This window comes from Ceratotherium simum, chromosome 11, assembly GCF_057802395.1.
Source record: "Ceratotherium simum simum isolate JZ-2026a chromosome 11, ASM5780239v1, whole genome shotgun sequence".
Classification (NCBI taxonomy): Eukaryota; Metazoa; Chordata; class Mammalia; order Perissodactyla; family Rhinocerotidae; genus Ceratotherium; species Ceratotherium simum.
The window spans coordinates 36,887,554-36,911,752 of NC_141910.1; the positions used below are offsets into that span (position 1 = coordinate 36,887,554).

A 24,199-nucleotide genomic window follows, 5' to 3' on the forward strand; every position below is an offset into this window, starting at 1 on the left:
ACGTGCCTCTCAAGTCCAGATGAGGTCACCCACCTTCCTCTACCATTCAACAATTTCAGGTTTCCTAATGCAGGATCTTATCACCTCAAATTCCCAGGCATAGACTGGAATAGATCTTGGGCCATAAAAGGTGAGAGAAGAGCATTTAGAGATGGAGCTAAGAGAGAAACACTCTCCGGAAAAACATTGTCGATCTACAGAATTCATTCACTCATTCCTCAAATATATACTGAAGACCTACTATGTGCCAGGAATTGTTGCTGAGGATGCAGCTGTGAATAAGGGAGATAAAAATCCCTCCCTTCACAGATTAACCAGAGGTTGCTAATTGTTGATGTTGGGTGATAGACACATTGCGATTCTCTCTACTTTTCTCTCTACTTTTGTATATGTTTGAAATTTTCCATAATAAAAAGTTAAAGATATAATTCCAAAATCTCAAACACATGACGCTGAGTGAAAGAAGCCAGATACAAAAGAGTACATCCTACATGGCTCCATATATACGAAACTCTATAAAAGACAAACCCTCTCTCTAGTGACAGAAAGCAGATCAGGAATTGCCTGTGGCAAAGGGCGCCTGGGAACTGTTAGGGGGACAGAGATGTTCTATGTATTCATTGTGCTGGTGGTTACGTGGGTGTATCCGTTTGTTAAAACGCATCAAATGAACACGTTAAACATGTGAATTTTATTCTATATAAATTTTATTACAATAAATCGGATTTAAAAACCCCACAAATCCCTGCCCACATGGAGCATGTTTACGTGGAGTGGCTGGCGCTGGAAGAAATCTTAGGGATTACGTAAATCCCTCATTTTACAGGAAGGGAGCAGAGAGAGTCAGTGACTTGCTATGGGTCTCACAGATACTAACAGCAGGACCAGCACCCAGCTCTGTCCAGTGTTTTCCTCTTAGCTCACTGCCTGTGACACAGGGTGGGGGCTAAATTCTGGAATCCCATGTTTTGGGGTCACTGTATTCTGAATCATTGGGTGGTACACCCACACCCCAGGTACCTGGGTACCTGTAGCCTGAATCTGCTATGCATCCCCAGGAAGACCACAAATCTTATTGTTTCCCAACACCATCTGAGATGCCAGGAGGAGGAGGCAGGAGTCTGGCTGAAGCCCCACGTCAAGGTCTGGTTTATTTTCCAAGTTATCGCAGTTGATAAGCCCCACTCTGGCTTATCTTCTCATCTCCCTACTTATGGCAAGTATCATATTTCACTGTCCCAGCCACTCTCAACCCTCTTCCACACCCAGCTGGGCTCACACACCTGAAATACTCCAACAACATCCATGCTCTGTGTTCCAAGGAAACCCCTTTCAAGGTGGAGTAGGTCCCAGGAAGGAGTAGCCAGAATAACATGGAGGGTCAGTGGGCTGCATGCTCGTGGGCCAGGCCTTCTCACTTTGAACAGACTGAGGTTGACGTGGAACCTTAACAAACCTTCGTAAACCTAATGTGTGTTTGTTAAATCCCAGAATTCTAGAATAATGTTTGAATGTCAAGTTTAGACCAAATCCAATTCTATTATCATCCCATGCCCCAGCACAAACAATGGGAAGAAAACAGGACACCAATCCCCTCAGAAGCAAAATGGGGTTTCCAAGAGCTTCTTTCTCCCTGACTGATGTGTCCCTGGAGATTCAAGGTCCTGGATTGGAGGTTGGTGTGGGCGGGGGGAACCCTGTCAGCTTGCAAAACGTCTCTAGGTGCCTGCCTGCACCCTTCAAAGAGCAAATGCTGGCTTGAAAGCTGGAGGACCCAGCCCCCTCCATGGGGAAGGTTTGAGGTTCTTTCTGCTTTTTTGAAGGCAAATTAACCAGCCTCTGACCACTGCCCCTCCACTCCTGGCTGCCAGATCACCATTTAGCCTTCTCTGCAGAGACAGGCAGGAGGGCACTGCTCATCCGGCAACATGGCCGCACCTGGACAGGATCTTCTCCCAGACTGCAGGTGGGAAGTGGCTTCTGTGACCCACAGAGGCTCTGCTCTTGGCCTTTTTGGGAGGCCTCTTCTTCATGCAGTCTCTTCCCCTTTGTCCTCTAACCTCGAGAGGCAAACCTCAAGACACCCCTCCCAAAGTCAAGTGCTAGATTTTACTTTAATGCCTAGTATTCCTTCATATTTCAGTTTCCTCCTACCATCTAAACTCCTCACAGTGGTGACATTGTGAGGGTAGGGGATTCTTTCCTTCCTTATGTCAACCTTCCCCTCCAGGGCTTCACAGAGAGCACCAAGTACATGTTCAATAAACACCCGTTGAATAGAGCTGATCTGAATCCTGCCTTTCCCTTCTCCCTTTCAGGCCTTTTCCCTTCCTAACCCTTCCTGGCTCTCTGCCAAGATCCAGCCCCTCTAGAGAACCTTCCCTGATGGTTCCTGCTCTTTCCTGCTTCAATCAGGGGCAGCCCAGTAGGTCCCATGCTCCCAGGCAGGCTGTGTGTGTTACCTCCAGGCCTAGTGGGGCAGAGAGGAGATTAAATTCAACACACACTAGTTTGACAAACTTGTGAAGGCAAATCCCAACATAACAACTATTAAGTCATGAATGACAACTTCAGAGCATCTAGAAATGCCCAGCCCAGCCTAGCCCAGCCCAGGGCTCCAATCCCTCCCTGGGGTTGGAGGTGGGGGTGGGAGGACCAAAGTGCTATGCAGGTCGGCCCTCTGCCCTATGCCGCAGAAATGTCCCTGCAATCAGAATTCTCAGATGGAGAAATGTCTTGTGCAGAGTCAAAGATGCCCCACAGAGGCGTTTAGCTGAGAAATACTTGGGAACCTGCTGGGCTAGCATGGGGTCCTGGGGGACTGCTACCACTTCAGGGCTGGGCACCAAGAGCCACACATACGATGCTGAGAAGGCAGGCAGGACAAGCAAAGGTGGTGAGAAAATTCACAGAATAAAAGGGGGGGCAGATACTGTGGGAAATTGGGGTGCTACCCCAAGGGGCATAAGGGCTGGGAAACGTTGGTATCTGGGGTGAATCACTGCCCTGCAGCACTTCCCTCTGGTACTCCCCCAGCTCAGACTGGGGGCCGTGCCAGAACTCTCTGGCAGAGTCTGAATTGTGTGATTTGCTGCTCTTCAGACACCTTTCTGCCCTGTAATGGCTGCTTCTCTGACTGTGTGGTGTTATCCCCCATCCGAACTCCTGCCTCCTCCACCTCTTTGGAATGAGAATATGGTCCAGTCCAGCCTCCCTCAGCTTAGACCCCCACTGTCTCCATCACAATCAGCATCAGCACCATCCCAGGTGCTCACTGTACATCAAGGACTGTCCTAATCCATTCACATAAATAGGTTTTTTACTCCTCACAGTAATTCAGTGTGGTAGGTATTATTAACCCCACTCTATGGATCCACAGACTGAGACTCAGAGAGATGAGATGACTCTCTCAAGATCCTACAGCCCAAACGGGAACCTGGTTGCATCTGACTCCAAAGCCCAGCCTCCAAATGTCACCTTGTTCCTGCATCCTGAACTCTTGATTCTTGGAGTCTTGGGATGAGAGGAAGAGGGGCTTTAACAGGTGAGTGGGAGATAGTGAATGGAGAGAGAGGAACTAACATTTGCTGAGAATCTACAGAATGCAAAGCATCTTAGGTTTGTTATCTAATCCTAGTAATAATTATATGAGGGGTATTCTCATCCCCATTTTACAGATAAGGAGATCAGGGCTCAAGGAGGCCAGAGGTCCGGGTGTGAAGTGAATTCCGAGGTTCACATGGCTACCCTGTGATAGCAATTTTATTCCAACCCAAGTCTCTCTGAGGTCAAAGCCAGTACCTTGTCCACCGTACCATGCCACCACCTGGGCCAACTACCAAAAACAGGTTCCTGGCCTTTTCTTACACCTTCCAGCCCTGTGCCAGAGTCCTGGCTCTTAGAGGGAGCTTGCAGCCTCTTGGATGCTAAAGACTCTCCCTATGGCATGGACAGCCCAGGGGGATGTCCTAACTGATGGGCTGCAGGAACCAGCTGGTCCCCGTTCCTGATCTGCCAGGTGGAGGACAGCCTCTAATGGTCACCTGGGCTCTGTCTTCATGGTCCACGCCACCAGGTGGTCCCTGGGTAGGTGGGCTAGCTTTAGGGGAAGGGGTTGCTTGTTTAGTAGGGCTCCTCCTCAGGCTGCTAGGGTAGTGAGGGTGTGAGGGTCTTAAGCCCACTTCCCAGTTTTCTCTCAGCACAGCCCAGTCATGCAGGAGCATGCAGGAAAGGCCTCCCTTGGGAGTCCTGCCATGCAGTGTGGATGGCTAGATGGAAACAAATCATGAGGTTGAAGGGGCCTCCATGTCACCGGGCCTGAGGGCTCACCTACCTGGAGAGACTCCCCACTCTGGAGGCCTTACCTTAAAGAGGGACATTCACACTGAAGCAAACTTGAAAAGAGAGAACACGTACACAAAGAGAAGTTTACTTGGCCAGCATTTCCCTCCTCGCCTTTGGCTTTCACTAAGGACAGACAGCTAGCTCTCTGGGGAGGCAGAGCTCTCTCTCCTCCACCGGCTTCCCCCCTTCTAGCACTGAAGCCCTGGGAACCATGATCTCAGATCCTAATGCTTTTTGGGGGAAGGGAGGGGTATGGAGGAGGGAAGCTAGGTGTGAGCAAAATACCTCCAAGATCTGCAAGGTCAGAAGATGCCCTTCAACCACACCATACACATCACTTCTGCCCTCTGTGGTCACAAAAGAAGGCAAGCTCACCAGTAACACAAAAGCTAGATGTGCTACTTTCATTGGCAACTAGATGATGCTACCATCTTGGAACCAAATCCCCAGTGGGATAGACCAATGAATTCTATGCTTGGAGATTTTTTCCAGCATCCAAGGCCTTGGCTCCAGCCTTGCTGGCTTTTCTATTTCTATTCCCTCACCCACCCACTTCTGGGGCGTCTGCCATCCACTCTGGATGCCCTTGCTCTGAAGCAAGCCAATTCCAGAAAACTGATTTGAGTACATGATGGCACAAAGTCTTTGGTTTGGTGTTGATAGTACATTGCTTGCGCAAAATCAGTTGAGTACGTGGGTGGATAGAGGATGGACAGGAGGAGTATAAAAGGAAAACTGAAAGAGAGAGAATATACAGGATAGCTGGAGACAAACGAGAGGAGAATCTCCACACTGAAGCAGAGGCCACTGAAACATGTCCTGGGTAAGGGTTAGTGCAAAGGGGCGTAAACCTGAAGGCAGCAAACCCAGTCACACTAATGACAGCTCGTGAGTCAGGGCAGGGGTTAGACAGGGAGGCTCAGGCGCCAGGGAGCAAAAATCGCAGCTCAGCAAAAATCTCAAGAAGGCAAAGGCCTGGAGGGGACAGCAGCCAATCGAGGAATGCAACGGAACCTGACCAGAGGCCAAATTCCAGCTATGAATCTGGACAATCTCCTTGGTAATATCTTCAGGGGGCGAGGAGGGGATGAGAATTGGGCCTGGGACCTGTTCCCCCGCTGTATCCTCAGCCCCTATAGGGGTGATCCAGAGACCCCAGCCTCTACCTGAGCCAGCCTGGGTAGAGTGCAGGCCCACTGTGCCCACTGGTAGGTTCTGCCACGGAGGAGTTCCGCCCATGCAGTGGGAGTGGGGATGGTCGGGAGCTCTGAAAAACATGCCACTACACCTTGGCTCTTCTTAAGTCCTACACTGGATGACATGACCTCGCCCAGCCTCATCTCCAGCACCTACCACCAGATAAAATGAATTCCTTCCTGAATCAGACAGGCAGGATGCCCCCCAGGGGCCTCAGATTTAGTACGGCCCGCTGAGGAATGGGACAGTAGCTATTCAGCAGGTTTCTGGGGATTGGTGGCATTCTGGTGTGATGTCAATGGGTCCTGTGTGCAAATGGAGCTAGCCCAAGACAGAAAAGACCTGATGTTCCCTCACAGGCCCCAGGCCCTTGACTGAACGCCCTGGGGATCTTCAGCCCTACGAGATTAAGGGAGTCTGTGCATCTGGTTTCCTTGTCTGCTAAACCACATGCCCAGTGTCTCCTTGAAGCCACCACCAAATTGCAAGGCTGGTGATTGCCTGTAGACTTGTCCCTTCCCTTCTCACAGCGTCTTTCCTTTGATTCAGAGTCTGTCCCTAAGATCCAAGAACCTCACACTGACCCTGGCTGCTTGCAAGCCACCATCCTGGCCACTTCTTCCCAATATCAGGATCCAAACCAGCTTTCCTTCCTCATTCTGTCAAAACCTTGCTTTCCCAATTCTTCTCAGAAGGCATCTGATGTGTCATCAAGTCATGTGACACCTTAAGCCCTGTCTTGGGATGGAACTCCCTGCCCCACGAACAGAAGACGACTTCTGTGGGACCATACCTCAGCTTCCCAGTGTCTCTCCAATGACCTCTTGTGGGTGGCCATCTATTTTGCCTGTAGGTAAGGCAGACCCTGCCTATGGAGCACAGAGGTATCCTCATTGCTGATACCTGAGCCAGGCAGGCACCCACACCCCCAGGATTAACCCTGAGTCGGTTAGAGGTGGAGAGACAGCTTATAAAAACCTTGTATGTTTTCACATTGGTCCTGCAAGGCTTTCAGAGATGAGAAATACAGTATATTCATCATTTCGGGGAGCTTTAATTCAACTTAAAATTTGTTTCTGCTACACACCAGCCCACAGATGACTCATGGTGGTGCCATCAACATTTTTCAGAAAACAGTTTTCAATTTAGGAACAGATTTGGGACACCTTTCCATCCTGCTAACTGGATGTGAACTGTCATTTTCTTTTCCAATTTTGATATTTCTCCAGAGAGAAATCTCTAGTCCCAAGAATATAAATGTGGTCAGATATTAAATAAATTGAATACATCTTTAAAGACCTGTAGCTGAGAACTCTGCAAGGATTAACATTATTTGGCTCAAAATGTGACCAGAAACCCCTCTTGCACAATATAAGTTTCCCTTTTTATCCTTCCTTCTTTCAGATGTTTTAATTCTCTCCTCCAAACTGAATTTAAACCAACCTAATAAACTCCCTCTCTCCTGACCCCCAACAGTGTCCAGGGTAACTCTGGAGGTCTGTAGGGGGCGAGTAGGAACATGCACAGAAGATGATTTCCAAGGCAATGATGAAGTCAGTCTTCAGGAAGGCTGACTAAGACAGTTTTGAAATTGGTGGGAGCTCCTAGACGGTCCCTGCCCTTTCTCTTCGCCATCCTCTCAGGGGGTGGTAAGGCCCCCGGAAGCCGACTTGAGCCCTTCAGCAAAGGAAGCAAGCAGAGTCCTGCCCTCTGGTCCTGGTGTGGGGGGACGACACACTCTCGAGAGGCCCAAGGAAGGGAAGCATGGGTCCTTGTACTCAGGTAGAGACGGAGTCCCACCTGACCCCTAGGTGGGCCTGACCCCCTGACCCAGGAATGTACTTCACTGTTGGTTCCTGGGGGCCCCCTCACACTCCGGCCCCCAGAGCACCTGCAGGCCTGGCCTGGGACAGCTTTATGGGATCCTTGCCTGTCTGGGCCAAAGCCAGGCCTGCACACTAGTGGACTTGGTCACGTGCTTGCCTCCTGATTCATTCTTCACTCTTCCCTTTCCTCTGTGTCTGGTTCCTTCCCCATCCCTCAGGCCCACAGAAACCTCACACCTGTTCTCCGCCCTCGCCTCACTCTGGGTAAGCCAGGGACTGCTCAGAGCGTCACTCCTCCCAGGTCTGCACTTCCATCAGAGTTCAGACTAGAGGGTGGAAGCCCCTGTGAGGAACCCTTGGGATTGTTGGGGCCTTGGGAAGGGCTTTTGGAGACCAGAGCTTCTCGGGGCTCCTGAAATCTCAGAGCGCTCTCCTTCGCTGGATTTGAGCAATGCTCTGCCACCCCGTCTACTCCTGTGGGAGACACTTCTCCATGAGTCCATACTGGCAGACTTCCTGTGCCTTTTATCATAAGATCTTCCCTAATTCCCTGCCTCCATGTGGCCTCTCAGCAAAGACTCCCTGCCTGCCTCTGCCCCACCCCACGCCCTCTCACCCCTGCACACCCCTTGCTGATGGTCCCCGGGGGCTTTCCCGTCCTCTCCACCCTGCACCTTGCACCCTGCTCGTCCAGCCCTACCCCAGCCCTCTGCAAGCTGAGCTGTAAGTCATCTTGTCGACCTGGCATCTAGATTGAAGTGACATTTTGCAGCCCTACCTGGCTGATCAGTCCCTGCTCTCGTCCTGGGTTCCTGTCTGTTGGGCCTGGATTCTTTACCTAGCTCTACTTCCCAGTTTTCTTTGCGTTGACGAACTTCGATTAAACCTAAATTAACATTTCACTCTCAGATCTGAGACTTTAGTTTCTCCTCCTCCCCTGCCTGGCCTCTGGTTTCCTGCTTCCCTGCACTTTGTCAGGGGCAGTTGATCTTGTCCTTATAGACCACCAGCAGAGAACGTCAGGCAGGCCGGCTTGTGCACGAGCCCTGTCCCAAATCCACAGCACAGGGCTGGCACGGCAGGCTCCAGAGCCATGGGGAAGATGGCAGGGGTAGGGATGATGTTAACAAAGAAAGAAAGTGAACCTCAATTGAGCCTGTCCCTGACTGTGGTCTAGCCAGTGAAAATCATAAAAACCAAAGGAGGAAGCAAAGGAGGAATGGTGACAGGAGTGAGTGTCCAGGGACGGCCAGCCCACCATGCTCCAGTCTGGCGGAGGCCTGGACCACGCCCTTCATCTGAGAGCCACCCCCCACACCGAACACTTCTGAGAATCCCAGCGCTATCCACAATCACTCCCCGGAAAACCTCCTGGAATATAGTGAAATTCCTCTATGATGATTCACAGGGCGCAGGAGGCTCTTTTCTGTACTTGGAAATGAGGAAGCAGGGGTCATCCGACAGAATGTCCGGTGACTGAGGGCTGGCTGGAGGATCTCAGGTCTTCCCTGCTCAGGACCCCAGCCCCACCACTCTGGGCTCCTGTTCAGTAAATTCCTACACTACACACCCTGCTTCACTCCCAGTAAGCTAGCCAGCCAGCTACCCAAATTTGCAGTCTGAATGATTGCTTCATCGGGCTAAAGGCCAACAGAATGAAGACAATCCCTCTACACACGCACACACTCGCTTTCTCTCTGGCTTGAAGGAGAGCACACGGACCCCTCCCCTTCCAGCAGAAAGTCACTGCCAGGACATGGTCTCTGCTCCCTCAGACAAGCCCAGACTTGACAGTTCTCTTCCTTTTCCCAATCTCTGAGCTTCAAACATACTTCTTTGCAGCCCCCTCTGACTGGCATCCCCACAACGGGCCTAAGAACCAGGAAAGAAGTGTGTGCTGAGGCTGGAGAGGTCGGAAGAGAAGGGACGCAGCCTAAGGAACTGGCTCGCACAGACTTGGCCCATCGGGGGGTTCCCTCAGAGACAGTCCTTCTCAAAGGTCAGTCACTGAGCCTCCACTTCCACTGTGAGCTAGTGCCACATAATGACCGTGACTGTTACTTAGCTAATATTTTTCTTTAAACTGACTCATTTAAAAAACAAACCAGTTTATTTATAAAGAAATCTCATATCTCTACCATACATGGAAAACCAGTATTACTTATAATTTTTGATCAAAATAAATAAATCTCTATCAAAATAGAAAATGTTCTTCTGTGTCCCATATAAATCATCATCTTGGTCATGGCAGTAAGTTATATATTTTCAGCAGGACACTCTTGGGGCCTCAGAGACTCTTTTTCAGGGAGCATCTCGGCCACCTCCTGCCCTTGTCATTTTGGCCGTAAAACATGCCCCAGACCACTCTTTCTGCGCAAGGGTGCCCAGGCCCGGCCCACCGTGTGGAACGAGCTCTGAGCCCTACTTACAATTCGAGGTTTGAAGGGTGGCTTGATCTTCTTCTGCTCCAGGAGCACCCAGTCGATCTCCTTGAAGAACGGGTGCTGCTTGATGGCGTCCTCGCCATTCTGTGCCGCCACACAGCCCAGGCGCTTGTGGGGGTTCTTGGTCATGAACTGCGGGGATGAGGACATGGACAGAGTCAGTGACAAAGGCCAGGCAGGCGTAGGTTGTGGGGGAAAGACAGAAGTCAGCCAAGGCAGCATCTCCAGTATCACCCCCCTAGACTGTTTTCTGTACTGGTGGGGGCTTCGCCCTTTAGGGTACTCTTTAACTCCTATACAGAGCTTCCTATGTGCCAGCCATTCTAAACATTGTACATATATTAACTCATTTCATCCAAACGCAACCCTCTGAGGTAACATCATTACCCCTATTTTGTAAGTGAGGTAGTTGAGGCACAGAGAGGTTAACTGACTTGGCCAAGGTCAAACAGCCAGCAAGTACTAAATTGGGATTAGGAACTCAGGCTCTTACTAACTCCCTGATTCCCCTCAGATTCTCAAGTCTTCTCATCAGAGACTGAGGTCTGATAAACTCACACTGAGAGGTGAACAGTCCTTTTTTTTTTTTGTTAAAGATTCGCCCTGAGCTAACATCTGTTGCCAATCTTCCTTTTCTTTCTCCCCAAAGCCCCAGTACATAGTTGTATATTCTAGTTGTAAGTCCTTCTAATTCTTCTATATGATCTGCTGCCACAGCATGGCTACTGACAGACAGGTGGTGTGGTTCCACGTCGGGAACCAAACCTGGGCCGCCAAAGCAGAACGTGCCAAACTTTAACCACTAGGCCATCATGGCTGGCTCTCAACAGTCGTTTTTGAGGTAAGGTAAGAGGACCAGATATTCCTGTTAAGGTAAATTATCAAAGGCACCTCCTGCCCCTTTCCTTTTCCCGGACCTGGGCCCTCCCGCTTTATTTAAATTTGAATTTGTCATCTCTGGCACAATATACCCATGTAGATCAAAAGATAACATGAAAAAGAAAGGCTTATTGCTTCTCAATGCTTGTCTGTAAAAATCACATTGATGAGTTTTATATTTTTTGGCTGGCATCTTGCAACCTCACACACCCAGGTGAACTTACTATTCCTACTTATTCCTAAATAAATAAATAAATAAATAAATAAAAAATAAATAAACCTATTCCTTATTATTATTATGCCTTATTATTCCTAAATGAGTCAGTCCTGATGGCAAATACTAATTTAATTGAGCAGTATAACCTTGAAAAAAATCAGTGCTGGTAGGTGGAAGTATCTGATAGCCACCCAAAATAAAGGTAGGGGTATGTGTGTGCATGAGTGTGAGACAGTGTGCCATTTCACAGGGTGAAGGCTGAGAGTCTGTATTTAACCAAAGGAATTTAAGAGGACAAACTATAATCCGAAGGAATAAATCTATAATGATGGAATCTCAGGCTTCAACAGCAAGGGAGATTTGGGGCAGGGAGAGCCCCTTACTGACTCTTGCCTGGTGCCCCTGAATCCACAGCACACGGGCGCGGACTGAATGCTACTGGATGGGGGAGAGCCACAGATACGAGAGGGAAGGGGGGTGGGTAGAGGCGGGATAGGAATGGTACCAATGTACGCCATCTTTCTAATCTAAAAGTTGGCAGAGGTCATCCCTGCTTAAACACCCCTGATTCCTATCGCCCACAGGATAAAGTCTACACCCCTTAGTTGGGCACACAAAAACTTCTCAGTCTAAGTCCAGTCTACCTTGCTGGCCTTTTGCATCCTTTATTCCCCTGGTTAATGCTCCTCTCCAGTCCTTATGCATCCTCTAAGAACCAGTCAACATGCTGCCTCCTCTGTGAAGCCTCCCCAGATCCCCCTTTCTATGGATACTTGCGACCTCATGTTTCTTGTTTTTTTAAATTATAATTTGTCTAAACATCGCTTTCCTTGGTGAGCTCTCTGATGCAGGAATCAGTCTGATGTTCCCAGCACCTAGCTCAGTGCCTGGCTCCTCTAGTGTGTTGGTACAGTGAAACGACTGAATAGGAGGCTGAAGCCTGGGCCACAGGTCACAGTGGTGAGGAGAAGAGGCAGCAGGACAACCACCTACTGTTGCATAGGTTGTGCACTGCATAACTCTATGACGCAAATTGCCTTCTCTAGAGCTCTGCACCGCCTTCACGCAGGCAGCCACCTTCAGAGACAGAGTCATGGAAAAGCTGGCCTGGCCCTAGAATCAAGCGACAATGTGAGGAAGTGAAGTGTTCCAAGGCTAAGGGAGTAGAAGACTCCTCCTTACTTCCTCAGCTCTTCCTGTCCTCCCACTTCCGGGAGGGGAAGTATCAGGGCTATGGATAAACACACAGGTTTTAACGTCTCAGGAAGCTGCCCCTGAGCCAGAGGCTCTTCTGGCAGGGAAGACGCCTTCTCTCTGAGACTTCACCCTCACCAACCAGCTGACACAGGCACAGCCTCCAGCTTCTGAATCTCTGTGGGTCAGTTTCCCACCCTCTGTGCTAATGACATTTTGGACCGGATACTTCCTTGTTGCAGGGGCTGCGCTGTGCACTGTAGGATGTTCAGCAGCACCCCTGGGCTCTACCTAATAGCACCGTCCCCCCTCAAGGTGTGACAACTAAAAGTATCTCCAGACATCACCGAATGTCTCCTGGGGTGGGAGGGCAAAGTCGCCCCTAGCTGAGAACCACTGCTGTGGGTCATCCTAAATGAAAGGGCCCAGCTAGGGAGCCGCATGGGGGCTCACACAAAGGTATGTTGGGCTGGTATTCAAGGCCAGGTGAGCGACCAGCACTGTGGGCTGGGTGCTTTGGCCACCTTGGGTGCTACAGGCTTTTCCTTAGCCAGCACCTGGCATAGCACCCAGCACATAGTAGATGCTCAATAAATGCCTATTGAATAAATGAATGAGTAAACATACTCTACTTCCTTCACACTCTTATCCCAATTGTGACTATGTTTGGATGTATTTTCTATTTATTTTCCATCTTCTCCTGCTGGATTGTAAGCTCCACAAGGCAGGGACGATGGCTGTTATACCCACCAGTACTTAAACATCTAGCACAATCCCAGCACATGGGAAGCACCCAATAAATAGTAGTTCAACACTAAGTGAACTGATAAATGGGAGGGAGGGAGGGAGGGAGGGAGGGAGAGAAAGAGAAACAGATGAGGAAGGGACTAAAGGGATGAAGTGAGGGAAAGAAGGAAGGAGGAAGAAAAAAAAGAACCACAGAAAAGAGTAACATGTTCTGATACGGCCTTTCCCAAAATACGGTATGTGTCCCCCAGACACCTACAAAATGATTTTAGGTCTTTTTAACGTTTTCATCCGATGATTTATGTTAAGTAGGTACGGCAAGTGATACTAATTTTGCATTTCTGATAGTGATATAAAATTTCTTTGTAAAATACATATAATTAGGAATGGGGCCGGCCTGGTGGCGCAAGTGGTTAGGTGCGCGCACTCCGCTGTGGCGGCCCGGGGTTCACTGGTTCGGATCCCGGGTGCACACCGATGCACCGCTTGTCAAGCCATGCTGTGGTGGCGTCCCATATAAAGTGGAGGAAGATGGGCACGGATGTTAGCCCAGGGCCGGTCTTCCTCAGCAAAAAAAGAAGATTGGCAGATGTTAGCACAGGGCTGATCTTCCTCACACAAAAAAAACAACAACATATAATTAGGTGAATATCGGGAGTTTATTCAAAGAATAAGAATAAATCACGGCAGAGAGGGTACTTGGATATGGCAAATTTTGCAAATGCGGTTTGCCAACTCCTGAACTTTGGGGCATTGTGATGGATGAAAGAAGCCAGGACTGGAAGTCAAGGTTCCTGGGCTGTCACCCTGGTCCTGCCTCAACCCAGCCAGTGGCCCTTCCCAGGAAACTGGTCTGCTTAGCTGCCCTGCACTTCACCTCCCACAGCTTTCCAATGGGGACAGGTAACTTCACTAACTTGCCGCAGTACAAGTGTCTTACACTGTAGAAACGACTGTGTGAGCAAGTATGAAGCAGTTTCACATGTGAGGGATTATTTGTAGGGGTGGGGACAGTCTCTCTATTACATGTCTGAATCCAGCATGGCTCATAGATCTTGAGGGCACACATCGAATCAGCTCTTCAGCCACAGCGATGCTGTTGTGGACACAGGTGGCCAGTGCCCTCCCCTCTCTGCCCTCCCCTCTTTCCCCCATCACAGGCCCCAGAGGAAGACAGGTCAGGGCAGTAGGTAAGGAAGGAGAGTCCCCCCTCCAGAGTGTAAGCGGCAGAGGTGATACGGTGCAGTTCGGGTTGGTTCTGCTCCCTCTGAAAGGCTGGAGGACACAGAAGTGCATGGAGCTCCCCCTCAGGAAACCCAAACATGCTGTCCTTTCCCACAAGAAGAGCAATTTGTCCCAAGCCCCATCCTCTTGGCTGAAACTCCGCTCATTAAAAGAGAGAAAGGGAGAAAGGAGGAGTGGGGGGAGGGAGGAGTGGGAAGAAAGAGAGACGGTGGAAGGGCAGGGGAGCAGAACGGTGGGTGAGGGCATGACTCACGGCTTTCAGGATGCTGACGGCCTCCTTGCTGAGCCAGACCGGGTAGAGCACGTCATCGTGGAGGATGGACTCAAACAGGTCATCCTCATTGTCAGCCTCGAAGGGGGGCTGCCCAGCCATCATCTCGTACATCAGCACCCCCAGGGCCCACCAGTCCACCGAGGGGCCGTACTCCAACTCCTGCAGGATCTGTTCAGGAGACGGGCAATGCGTCAGGGCCCACCAGAGACTCCTACCTGTGGCCACGCCTGTGCCACAAGCACCGGTGGGAAGAACACCTATCTTCCTTGCTCCTCCATAGAGTGGAGCCCCGTGCCACATAACTTAAGTTCTGAATCAGCCAATTCAGCACAGATTGAGTTTGAGAGGCACTATGCTGGGGGCCAACTACCAACTCTCCAAAGTCAACACCAGTCTGTCCTCCAGTGGGAACAAATCACTGTTTCTTGGAGCACCAGATGAAGTTCCTGACTTGCATTTAGGGCCATTTAAAAAAAAAAGCATATTTTTGACACTAAAATCAGGGTCAGAGGAGCAAGATGCAGACTCAAGAGAGACACAAGCAAGCTGTAAGTGACTGAGCGCAGCAAATTCAGGTCTCCCACCTCACACTCGGTCTGGGTCACGGCTCACTGAGTGGACAGGTGAGCGGAATCACAGTCTTCCTTAAATGGGGACAATGTTCAATTTACCTGAGTCCTGTGTTCTTGGAAAAGAAGCTATAGTTAATAAATCTCCCCACGCTTTTGTATTCTAACCACAAAGGACCACTATGCTCTTGGATATTCTGAGAAGAGACCCATCTCCAACGCTCCTCATGACTCCCTTGCTGATGAGTCCCTCCCTTGCCTGCCTCTGTGAAGCCCCAGGCTCCTTTCCTTTCATCTGAGGGGTTTCTCACTAATGAACATTCTCTCTATTGCAATAGCCTGAATCAAATCACCTCCTTGATTGTCTGGTGCATTTTATCTTTGACAATGGTCACTTATCTATGATCTCTTCGTCTTTCTCTTTTTCCTCTGACCAAATGCGTAGAGTTCAAATTTATTTAGGTTAAATGCGTGTAAGATATGATGCTGCTGAACGTTCCATGCCATCAGCTTCCTGCAGAATGGTCTGTGAGGACTGTAGTTTTACAAGCTGAATCACAATTTCAATGTATGGCAGGAATTCTACCTAAAGTCAAGAAGCTACAGAACATTTTGAAAAGCAAGTAACTGCCCCATCCTAATTTTTCTGGAGCACTGGCCATGTGTTGTAGTAAAAAGAGATAGAAGACCAACCAGGATATTTCCATCCCATTCCAAGTCTGGTGCTAAATTTTCTGGGTGATCTTGACTTCCTCATTCATCAAATGAGGCTCAGATCCTCAGCTTAACCTCACGAGATTAATCAAGGTGGAAGATTTTGAGAGCATATTGCAAAATACAAAGCTCTATATAATTAGAAGGTGGTATTAAATCCAAGTTTTCTTCTATTAGGTTTGGTCTCCATGTATATATAGTGTGCAGCAGGTCAATGATGTTCGTTGGCTTAGTGTAAAAATAAATGCTGAACTGTGCCCACTGCTAAGGAAGGGATTGTGAAGTGACATGCCCATCCCACAATTATTTTTTCCTCTTATCAGTCAGAGCAGGATTAGGCATGGTGCTGTTCAGCATTAGGAGGGTGGATGACATGATCTCTCCAGGTTGCTCTCAGCGATATAATTCTGTAAAAAATTCCAAAAAGTGAAGGGTATAGAGGAGAACTGTGGCTGGAGTGCATGTCCTAAAGAGGGGTGTACTTTGAGGACTCCCCCCAAAATGGCAAAGGCCATGCCTAATCCTTCCAGCCTGCAGGACACCTCAGGCAGGTAACTTCCCAGGTAACTTGTCCCAGACAAGGCTCCAGCTCAGTTCTTAGATTTCAAGATGGTGGGGGAAGAGGAGGCTGAACTGGAGTACTGGGCTTCCTGTGGTCTACTCAAAACACCCTTCCAGAGATTACAGATTGCTTGGGATTAAATAAAAAGACTTGGGTAGAAGCATTTTGAAAACAGCAAAAACAGGCATGTTTTAGGAATCTTTTGAACAAATACAGCCAACTCTAAATTATTTGGGGCTGGTAATCTGTTTGGTCTCTCAGCCCAGTGGCCAGCACATGGCACTGGTAAGCTCAGAGCTATAGGCTCCATTGTCCCGAGGAGCCAGAAATGCTGCTCTGTTCCAAAGCCGAAGCCAGCACCTCCCTCAACCTTGAAAGATCCCATGCCCCAACCTGGCTCAGCACGGGTCCACCAGTTTCTGTCCTTCCTGGTTATGGTTATCACCCATCTCCTCCAGAAGGCTTTCCTGGATATCCACAGTCTTTCTCCTATCCTCTGACATCCTAAGACCCTTGCCTGTCCCTAAGATCTGCAGGCACTTTCCACATACTACCATGATTTTAGTTATTTTTTTCATGGTCACCTGTCTCCCCAGGGTATCTATAAGCCATCAGGGGGGTAGAGGCTCTAGCTTTATTCTAAGCCTCCTATTGTGAGCAGCCCAGTTCCAACACTGGAGAGACTGGCTGCCCTGTGTGCCCACAGTGTTGTCTTACTGGGCATGTTTCCTTCTCTCCTGGGCTCTGGGGGCTCTGGTGCTAAGATAGCCATCCTCTAGCCTTGGGAGGTAGCACAGCTGGGTTCTGTGCCTCTGTGGTGTGGTGGGGAGGTGGCCTCCAGGTGGCCTGTGTGTTCAGACAGGATGGCACAGAGAAGCCCTGCCCACCCTTCCCTAGGCCCCTCTAGAGCCTTCACCTTTTGGGTGGCATCCTTTGTAAAATTCCTTTTAGGCTTGGCCCTAATTATCTGCTTCCTAATCGGCTTGTCAGTGATGGAGCTGATGAGAAGGGCAAGGTTTCACACACCATGGGAGGGCACCTGGTGCCGCAACCAAGCTCTTGAGTGGGTCAGAGCTGGGATAGAAGAGAAGGGCAGGCATTGGGCCTGGTGACACCAGGCATTCCTGAGGGCTGGCCGCCATTTCCTAGGGAGCGGGCACTGGGTGTGGAGAAAGGAGAGGGGGTGCCATGGGGTTAGCCAAGGGCACATGGTGGGAAGAGAAGCCCTCGGCAGAGCTAGTGCCTCAGAAGGTGTCTCTGGTTTCTAGGTTAGCCAGGCGCCTCACAACCCCTCCTATTTGAATAGAGGCTTATGCTTTCTCAAGCATTTCCATGCTCTAATCTCATTAGAGTCTCAAAACAGCTTGATGAGGTGGGAAGGGCAGGAATTGTTATTCCCATTTGAAAGATGAGAAACCTGAGGGTCAAAAACATTATATAACTTGATCAAGGTCACATGGGGGCATTAGTGGTCAAGTCTGGCCTGGAATCTCAACTCTTAGGACTGTGCTTTTCCCGCCTCATCGCACAACCAAGCAACAATGATGATAATGACGGAGTCACCATTTATTTTCCCAGTGCCTACTGTGGACCGGGTACTGTGCTAAATGCTCTAGAGGCATAATTTCATTTAATCCTCCCAGTAGCCCTTGATAAAGGTAGCAGTACCTTTATCAGCTGTAATTTGCCTGCAGTAAGACTTGGGACTGTTTGCCATTTCTAGTGTTGGGTGGTTCTGCATAGTGGGCACAAGGATAGAAGGGGAAGGAAAATTGTCTGTGCCTCATTATAAACAAAGATCAGAGTTGTTCGCTGTAAGTCTCGCCAATGGATTGCCTTTCATGAAAGTTGTGTGGGTGTTTTGTTCATCATAAAGCGAATGTTTGTCTTGGGCTGGGTCCTTAACTACTACACTGGGCTGTCACCCCTTTGACTCTTGGCATCAACTCACAGAGGGACTGGAACCAAGCATTGTGACGATAAAGGATGAATGAGGCAGATGGTGAGAAAGCAGGTCCCAATTGACAGCCCTCCTTTTGCTGATTTATCCTTGAAGGTTAAATTCCTAGTGTGTCTGCTAAGGGAACACACTCGTAGAGATAGACCGAAATCTCTACTCATCAGATCCCTTCAAAGATAAAAGCTCTAAGGAGAGTTTACCTAGTACTCACCTCCTCACTTCTTTGACCCTCCTCAGGCCTCCCCATGTCTTGCCTGGTCTGTGAAAAGTCTCTCAATTGTCCTTCCTTTACTTTCTGCCTTCGGATCCACACTGCTGTTGCCTGTTTCCTTCCTGGGACAGGGCTGATTATGACCCTCCTCCACTGGGAAACTCCTAGTGGCCCATAGATCCTACAGGATAAAGGCCACTTTTCTTGGTCCTTTTTCCTAATCTCGTTCATTACTATGAGTACTAAGAAATCCTAGATTCTGTCTACACTATTTTCCTTTCCTGAAAAGGCCAAGGGTGTTCTCATCCCTTCGTCTTTGCTCATGTTGGCGTGTCACAAATTCTCATTCATTTATTCATTCAGCAAACCATTACTAAGAGCCAGATTTGTGTGCTGGATCCTGGGAGTACCCAGGTTAGAAACACAGCTCCAGTCCTAAAGGATTCAGAGCCTAGGGCTACTGAACTTCCTCCCCTGCCCCACCCACTCCAATCTTCCCTGTTGTTTTCAGGAATCCTCCCCACCCCTACCACCAAAGGAGATCCTGCTGATTCTTTACAATTCAATTTATCCACCAGTTGCTCCAAGAAGCCTTCCCTGATCCCTGAGGATACCATCTTGTGTTGTGTACCTATTTATTCTGCTTAATTAGTTGTTTACTTATCTGTTACTCCCTCTAGACCAAAAGTTATTTTAGGAAAGTGATCAGTATCTTAGTCATTTCTTTATCCCCACATTGCTTTTGTGTCTAGCAGGTGCTCAAACAAACCAAAAGGAAATGCAATCTGAATGTGCTAACACCCACCCACCGTGGAATGCTTAATGGGGATTGGTACTTCCTTCCTATCTTGCATGTGTCAGAACCCTCAAGACCATTTTTTATTAAGTATCTATGATAGGCTGTGTCTTAAATCTGAATCCTATCACGCTAGGTGTCTCTCAGTTTGGGCAAGACTGACCTGGCGAAACTCAAGGCAAACACTTTATGATGAACAAAATATCCAAACGACTTTCATGAAAGGCAACCATTGGTGAGGCTCAGTGAACATCTCTGATCTCCATTTATAAGGCACAGTCACTCTCCTCTTCCTGTGTGCCTGCCATGTAGAGTCACCACTACACTAGAAATGGCACATAATTCCTGGTTTTGTGGTAGGCAAATTACAGCTGATAAAGCTAATTGCTGCCTTTATCAATGGGGCGCCTTTATTCTGGCTATCAAGAAGTGAAAACAATCACACAAGTCAACAAATTTCTCTTGGTCCTGGTTCCATTGGTAGTTCTGGACTGGGATGAGAGAGGACCTGTGAGGACCGTTCAGTGAGTACCTGGCCAGATTTGGAGAATGGCCAGTTACTCTCAGTTCAGCCATTATCTTCCCATCACCACCGCTTCCTTAAGGAGAAATCAGCAAGACTTTCACCTTCCCTTTTCTTGCTCCTGCCTAGAATCCATCCTGGTTTTCCAGAGCCTTCCCCCAGTACCACTAGATGACCCCAGGGCATGAAGATGGACCCCTGCCTCAGCCGTCCATGAGGTGACCCTTTGCACACGGTCTTACCTCGGGGGCGATGTAATCAGGAGTCCCACAGAATGTGGTGGTCGTCACACCGTTCAGAATCCCTTCCTTACACATCCCAAAGTCGGCTAGCTTGCAGTGACCTTCTGCATCCAAAAGGATGTTGTCCAGTTTCAAATCCCTGTAAGATGGGCCAGAACCACATGGTTACTACTTCACTCATCTCAGTGGAGTCTTCTTGAGTTGGAGAGATGTGCACATCTCAGGGAAATCTGCTACAGAAAGGAAAATCTTTGAGGAGGCTTGACCTGCCAGCAACTAACCTCAGTGCAGGAATCTTGTCCCTGTTGGCCAACGCTCAAAAGTGCCTCCATTCTCCCCAACATGATGGAGGAGCTTCTGTAACCCCAGGAACATCTCAAAACTGCTGTGGTTTAAAGTCAGTAGCTATTTACCGAAGGCTTACCATGTGCTGAAATTCATACTATTTAGATCTTGACATGAGAGAAAGAAGCAACTTATCTCCCTTTGTGAGTTAACCATGGGGATCAGCTGGAGACACAAGACTGACACATATTAACATCAATGAATCAGATAAAACCACATAAGAACCAGATGTTATTTTATAGGCATTGACTACCTGAGCTGTTGTGTTTCAATGGGGAGACCACTGAGGGCTGGTGCAGGTAGGGAGGGCCTCCTGGAAACAGTGTCTCTCAAGAGAAGCTTGGATAAATGGTGAGATTTGGATAGACCATGAAGAGAAAAGGTAGGAGAGAGGGGAAGGCCAACACAGTAGATGCAAAAGGTAGTGAAGGGACCAGAGAACTGGGTCCCAGTGAACAGTGAGGCAAGACAGGTGTGTTGAAACCACCCACAAAGAGCCAAGAATGCCAGGGAGAAGGCTTTGAAATTCATGCTGAGGGCAATGGGAGCCCTGCCTGCATGAGCACAATATATTTGCAAGATCAGTCTTCTAGGGGCAAGCTGGCTGAGGAGGGGAGGGGTCTGGGGGCAGGAGGGAAGATACACTGGTTGCAATAGCCAGGACCTAGAGATCCCAGGTGGTTCTGTGCAGTGAGTGAGGGCAGGGGGCCATGCCGGCCTCAACCAATGCAGTTCCCTGGAGCTCTATGTAAGATATTGTATAAAATCTGGGGTCTTGGGTAAGAATTGTCCTACCAATCAAGTTTACAAACCCCAGACCTGTCCCATAGAAGGACCCAGACTGTGGGACAGAAGTCCCCACTCTGGGCCTCCCTCAGTAGCCACTCTGGGGTGGGAGATCTTGCAAAGAAGACCCATTCCCCTGCACACAGAGCCAGAGGGGCCTCTCTCACAAGCCTGCTGGTGTCAGGACTTGAACTCCAGCCACCGTCAGGAATCCAGGCCTGAGTGCAAAGGTGGGGCAGGAAGCACTTCGGGGCCTGCCTGCCTTGCACCCGTGACCCCATTTCTGCTTACAGCTGGGACTTCTTGAGAAAAGAGAAAGCACATAAAATGTGCTGCTCTAAGCAAATGCTCACGAACCACGGAAAGAACAGTGAGCCCAACCAGCCGAGCCACTGGGACCGGGTCTCCCCAACCCCCGCCCCGGCCACTGTGTGTGGTCAAGGCTCAGCTCTGGCTAGGAGAATGCTGAATGCCGTGAGAGGAGAGCAGAGACATGAATGCCGACTCGGGCGCAGGAGGCCTGGGCTTTAATCCCTATTGTGGCGTGGCCCTGGGCGAGTCACCTTGCTGGTCGGTTACCTTATCTATCAAATTGGGAGGATACGTTCCTGCTTGTTTGAAGGGTCAACGAGATAGTGTAAAAGCAGCAGGTCTTTAATATGGTTACACCCACTTCCTTCATGAAGAAACTGAGTTAGAGGAAAGCTGGTGTCCTGTCTGCCCACCTGCAAGTGTCGGAGGTGTTGCGAGGCAGACATACGGCTACAGAGTTACAGCTCTCTAATCTAGCGTTGTCTTCCCAAGACTCCCCGCCCCCCCCCCCACACACCCACGCACAATGATCACCATGGCAACACTGATGGCCATAGTGACAATAATAATGTCAAGGTGTGGAAAGCACCTCTGTGGTCTACAAACCACATTCACGTTCTGAACAACACTGAGAGAAACAGCACACTCTGCAATTACTGTGGCCGAAATAAGCAGCGGAAGCCGGCAGAAGGTGAGTGATTTCTGTAAGGTGATGAGGGCGGTTGACGGAACTAGGACCTGAACTCAGGTCCCCTGCTCCGAAAGCTGGCGGGCTTGCCTCCGTGTGCTACCACACTCTCCACCTTCCTGCCTTTGCCTTGCTGGACTTTTTTCACTGCCAGGCACCACCCCAACTTTATAAAAGAACCCCACATTCTACTCCTCAAAGCACTCTCTTTTAAAGCCTCTGTTATGTCATAGGAAGGACTCATTCTAATCTGTATGAATGGAATAGATTCAGAAGATTCCAAGCCTGAACTTTGCCCTTGCTCTGAATATTGCAACTCAGCATTTCCGGCACAGCAGGCTCAGGCTTTCCTTCTGCTCAGGGTTCCTACTCAGGGCAAGAGAAGGTGGAGTGTCCTATTCCTCCCCGTCTCCTGATCTTCTTGGCCTGCCCTCGCCCGGGCCCAGATGCACACCATCCCTTTGCTTCCTGCCCCCCTGGGGGAAGAGGCCGCCCCACACTGAAGGTCCAGGTGGCCCATGTCGTGCAGGCAGCTGTCCCTCTGCTGCAGCGAAGCGAGGCCCCAGGCGAAAACATTTCTTCCCACCATCCTGCCAGATGCCTGAAATCTCACCACTAGTTACTTCCTCAGATTTCCCCCTCCTAGGTCTGTATTTCTCTCAAACTCAAATTCCCCATACGAAACCAAGTCCCATGGAAGAGTGAGTGACTTCTGTTCCTTTCCTTGGTGACTGACAAGAAAGATCAGTGCAGTCTGAAAGACCTCCGGGGGCCAGAAAGGCCATTCCTAGAACTTTATTCCTCTGGGGGTCTTCAGTCTCATTAAAAAAAAAAACTGATACAGCTCAACCAAACTTGTCTGGTCCTGGGCTCTCAGTGTGTTCCCAAGTCGGGTTTTGGAGGATGGGAGAGCTCAGGGCCACGCTTGCTTAGGCAGAGAAAAAGAGGAGAGAGAGCATGTCCCCCCTGCCAAGGGGCTGGGGGATGAAGGCTGCTGAAAGCAGAGGGTATCACTTGAAATTCTGCTTGGAGGGGACCCCAGCTCTTGGGGTCCTCTCATGGATGCCCCTCCCTTCTCCTTACCAGCACTGCTGCCCCAGGACCCCTGACTTTCTACTTCCTATTCCCGCCCTGGGATTCTCCCACCTGTCGGCTTTTAGTGCTGCCTCTTCTCCGGGGACCTCAAAGCCTCCCTGAGAAGAGGATCGGGAACAACTGTTTCTCAGCCTTGCCTGCTCTGAGGTCCAGCTTGCAGGGCAGGGGGAGTGGGCTTTTCTCCTTGTAAGCAAGTCACCCCACTGCTTGGGTCATGGCCAGACACACAGTAGGTACTCAGCAAACTTGTTGACTGACAGATTTGCAAACAGGGACTTCCGCCTAGATATTAATCCCTATCTACTCCTCAAATACAAGGCCAGGGAACTTTTGAGGACTGGGGATATTTTTTAAAGAGTAGGGTCATTTTTTAATAGTGAAAAAAAAAATACAGCAAAATCCTTTTCCCTATATATGAGTCAGTGTGACTAGCATTTACTTATTAAATTGATCTATTAACAGTTTCATTTTTTTTTTTCAATAGATAACACCTTCCCGTGTTTATAAAACCCAGGGCGCACCCAGGTAAATATTCTCCCTCCTGCATCTGTTCCCCATACACTCCTTTTTCCCCTACAGGCAATTGCTTTTTATTCATTCCTTACATATCTTCTTGGTCACTCTTTATACATAAGTAAGAAAATGTGACTATATATTCATTTCCCCCCTTTTAACTAAATGGAAGCTTACTATATGCACTCTTTTGCACCTTACCTTTTCCACTTAATATATATTGGTGTATAAAGAGCCTCCTAATTCCTTTTTATGTCTGCATAATATTCCACCATATCTATTGGGGGACATTAGGATGCTTCCAATATTGTGCTATTACAAACAGTGCTGCTGTGAATAAGCTGGTACATATGACATCTTGCATATATATGAAGGTAACTGTTCATATTTCCTACAAAAGAAATTTCTGAATCAGATAGTACCAGAATGTGGATTTTGATGGATGTTGCCAAAGTGCTCTCCTTAGAGGCTGAACAACTTACACTGCCATCAGCAGTAAATGATAGTGCCTGCTGG

The 24,199-nt window shown here is 49.1% G+C and overlaps 1 protein-coding gene across 2 annotated transcripts in view; it reads right to left on the reverse strand.

The window, feature by feature from the left end:
- Positions 1–24,199, reverse strand: part of PRKCE (protein kinase C epsilon) — a 488,848-nt gene that overhangs the window by 16,952 nt on the left and 447,697 nt on the right. For both annotated transcript variants that reach the window (XM_087436820.1, XM_004436690.3), the window contains 3 exons: positions 19,945–20,083; positions 14,347–14,535; positions 9,797–9,943 (listed from right to left, as the gene is read on the reverse strand). In XM_087436820.1, the coding sequence (XP_087292946.1) occupies positions 9,797–9,943; positions 14,347–14,535; positions 19,945–20,083 (475 nt within the window). The remainder of the gene's footprint in view (positions 1–9,796; positions 9,944–14,346; positions 14,536–19,944; positions 20,084–24,199) is intronic.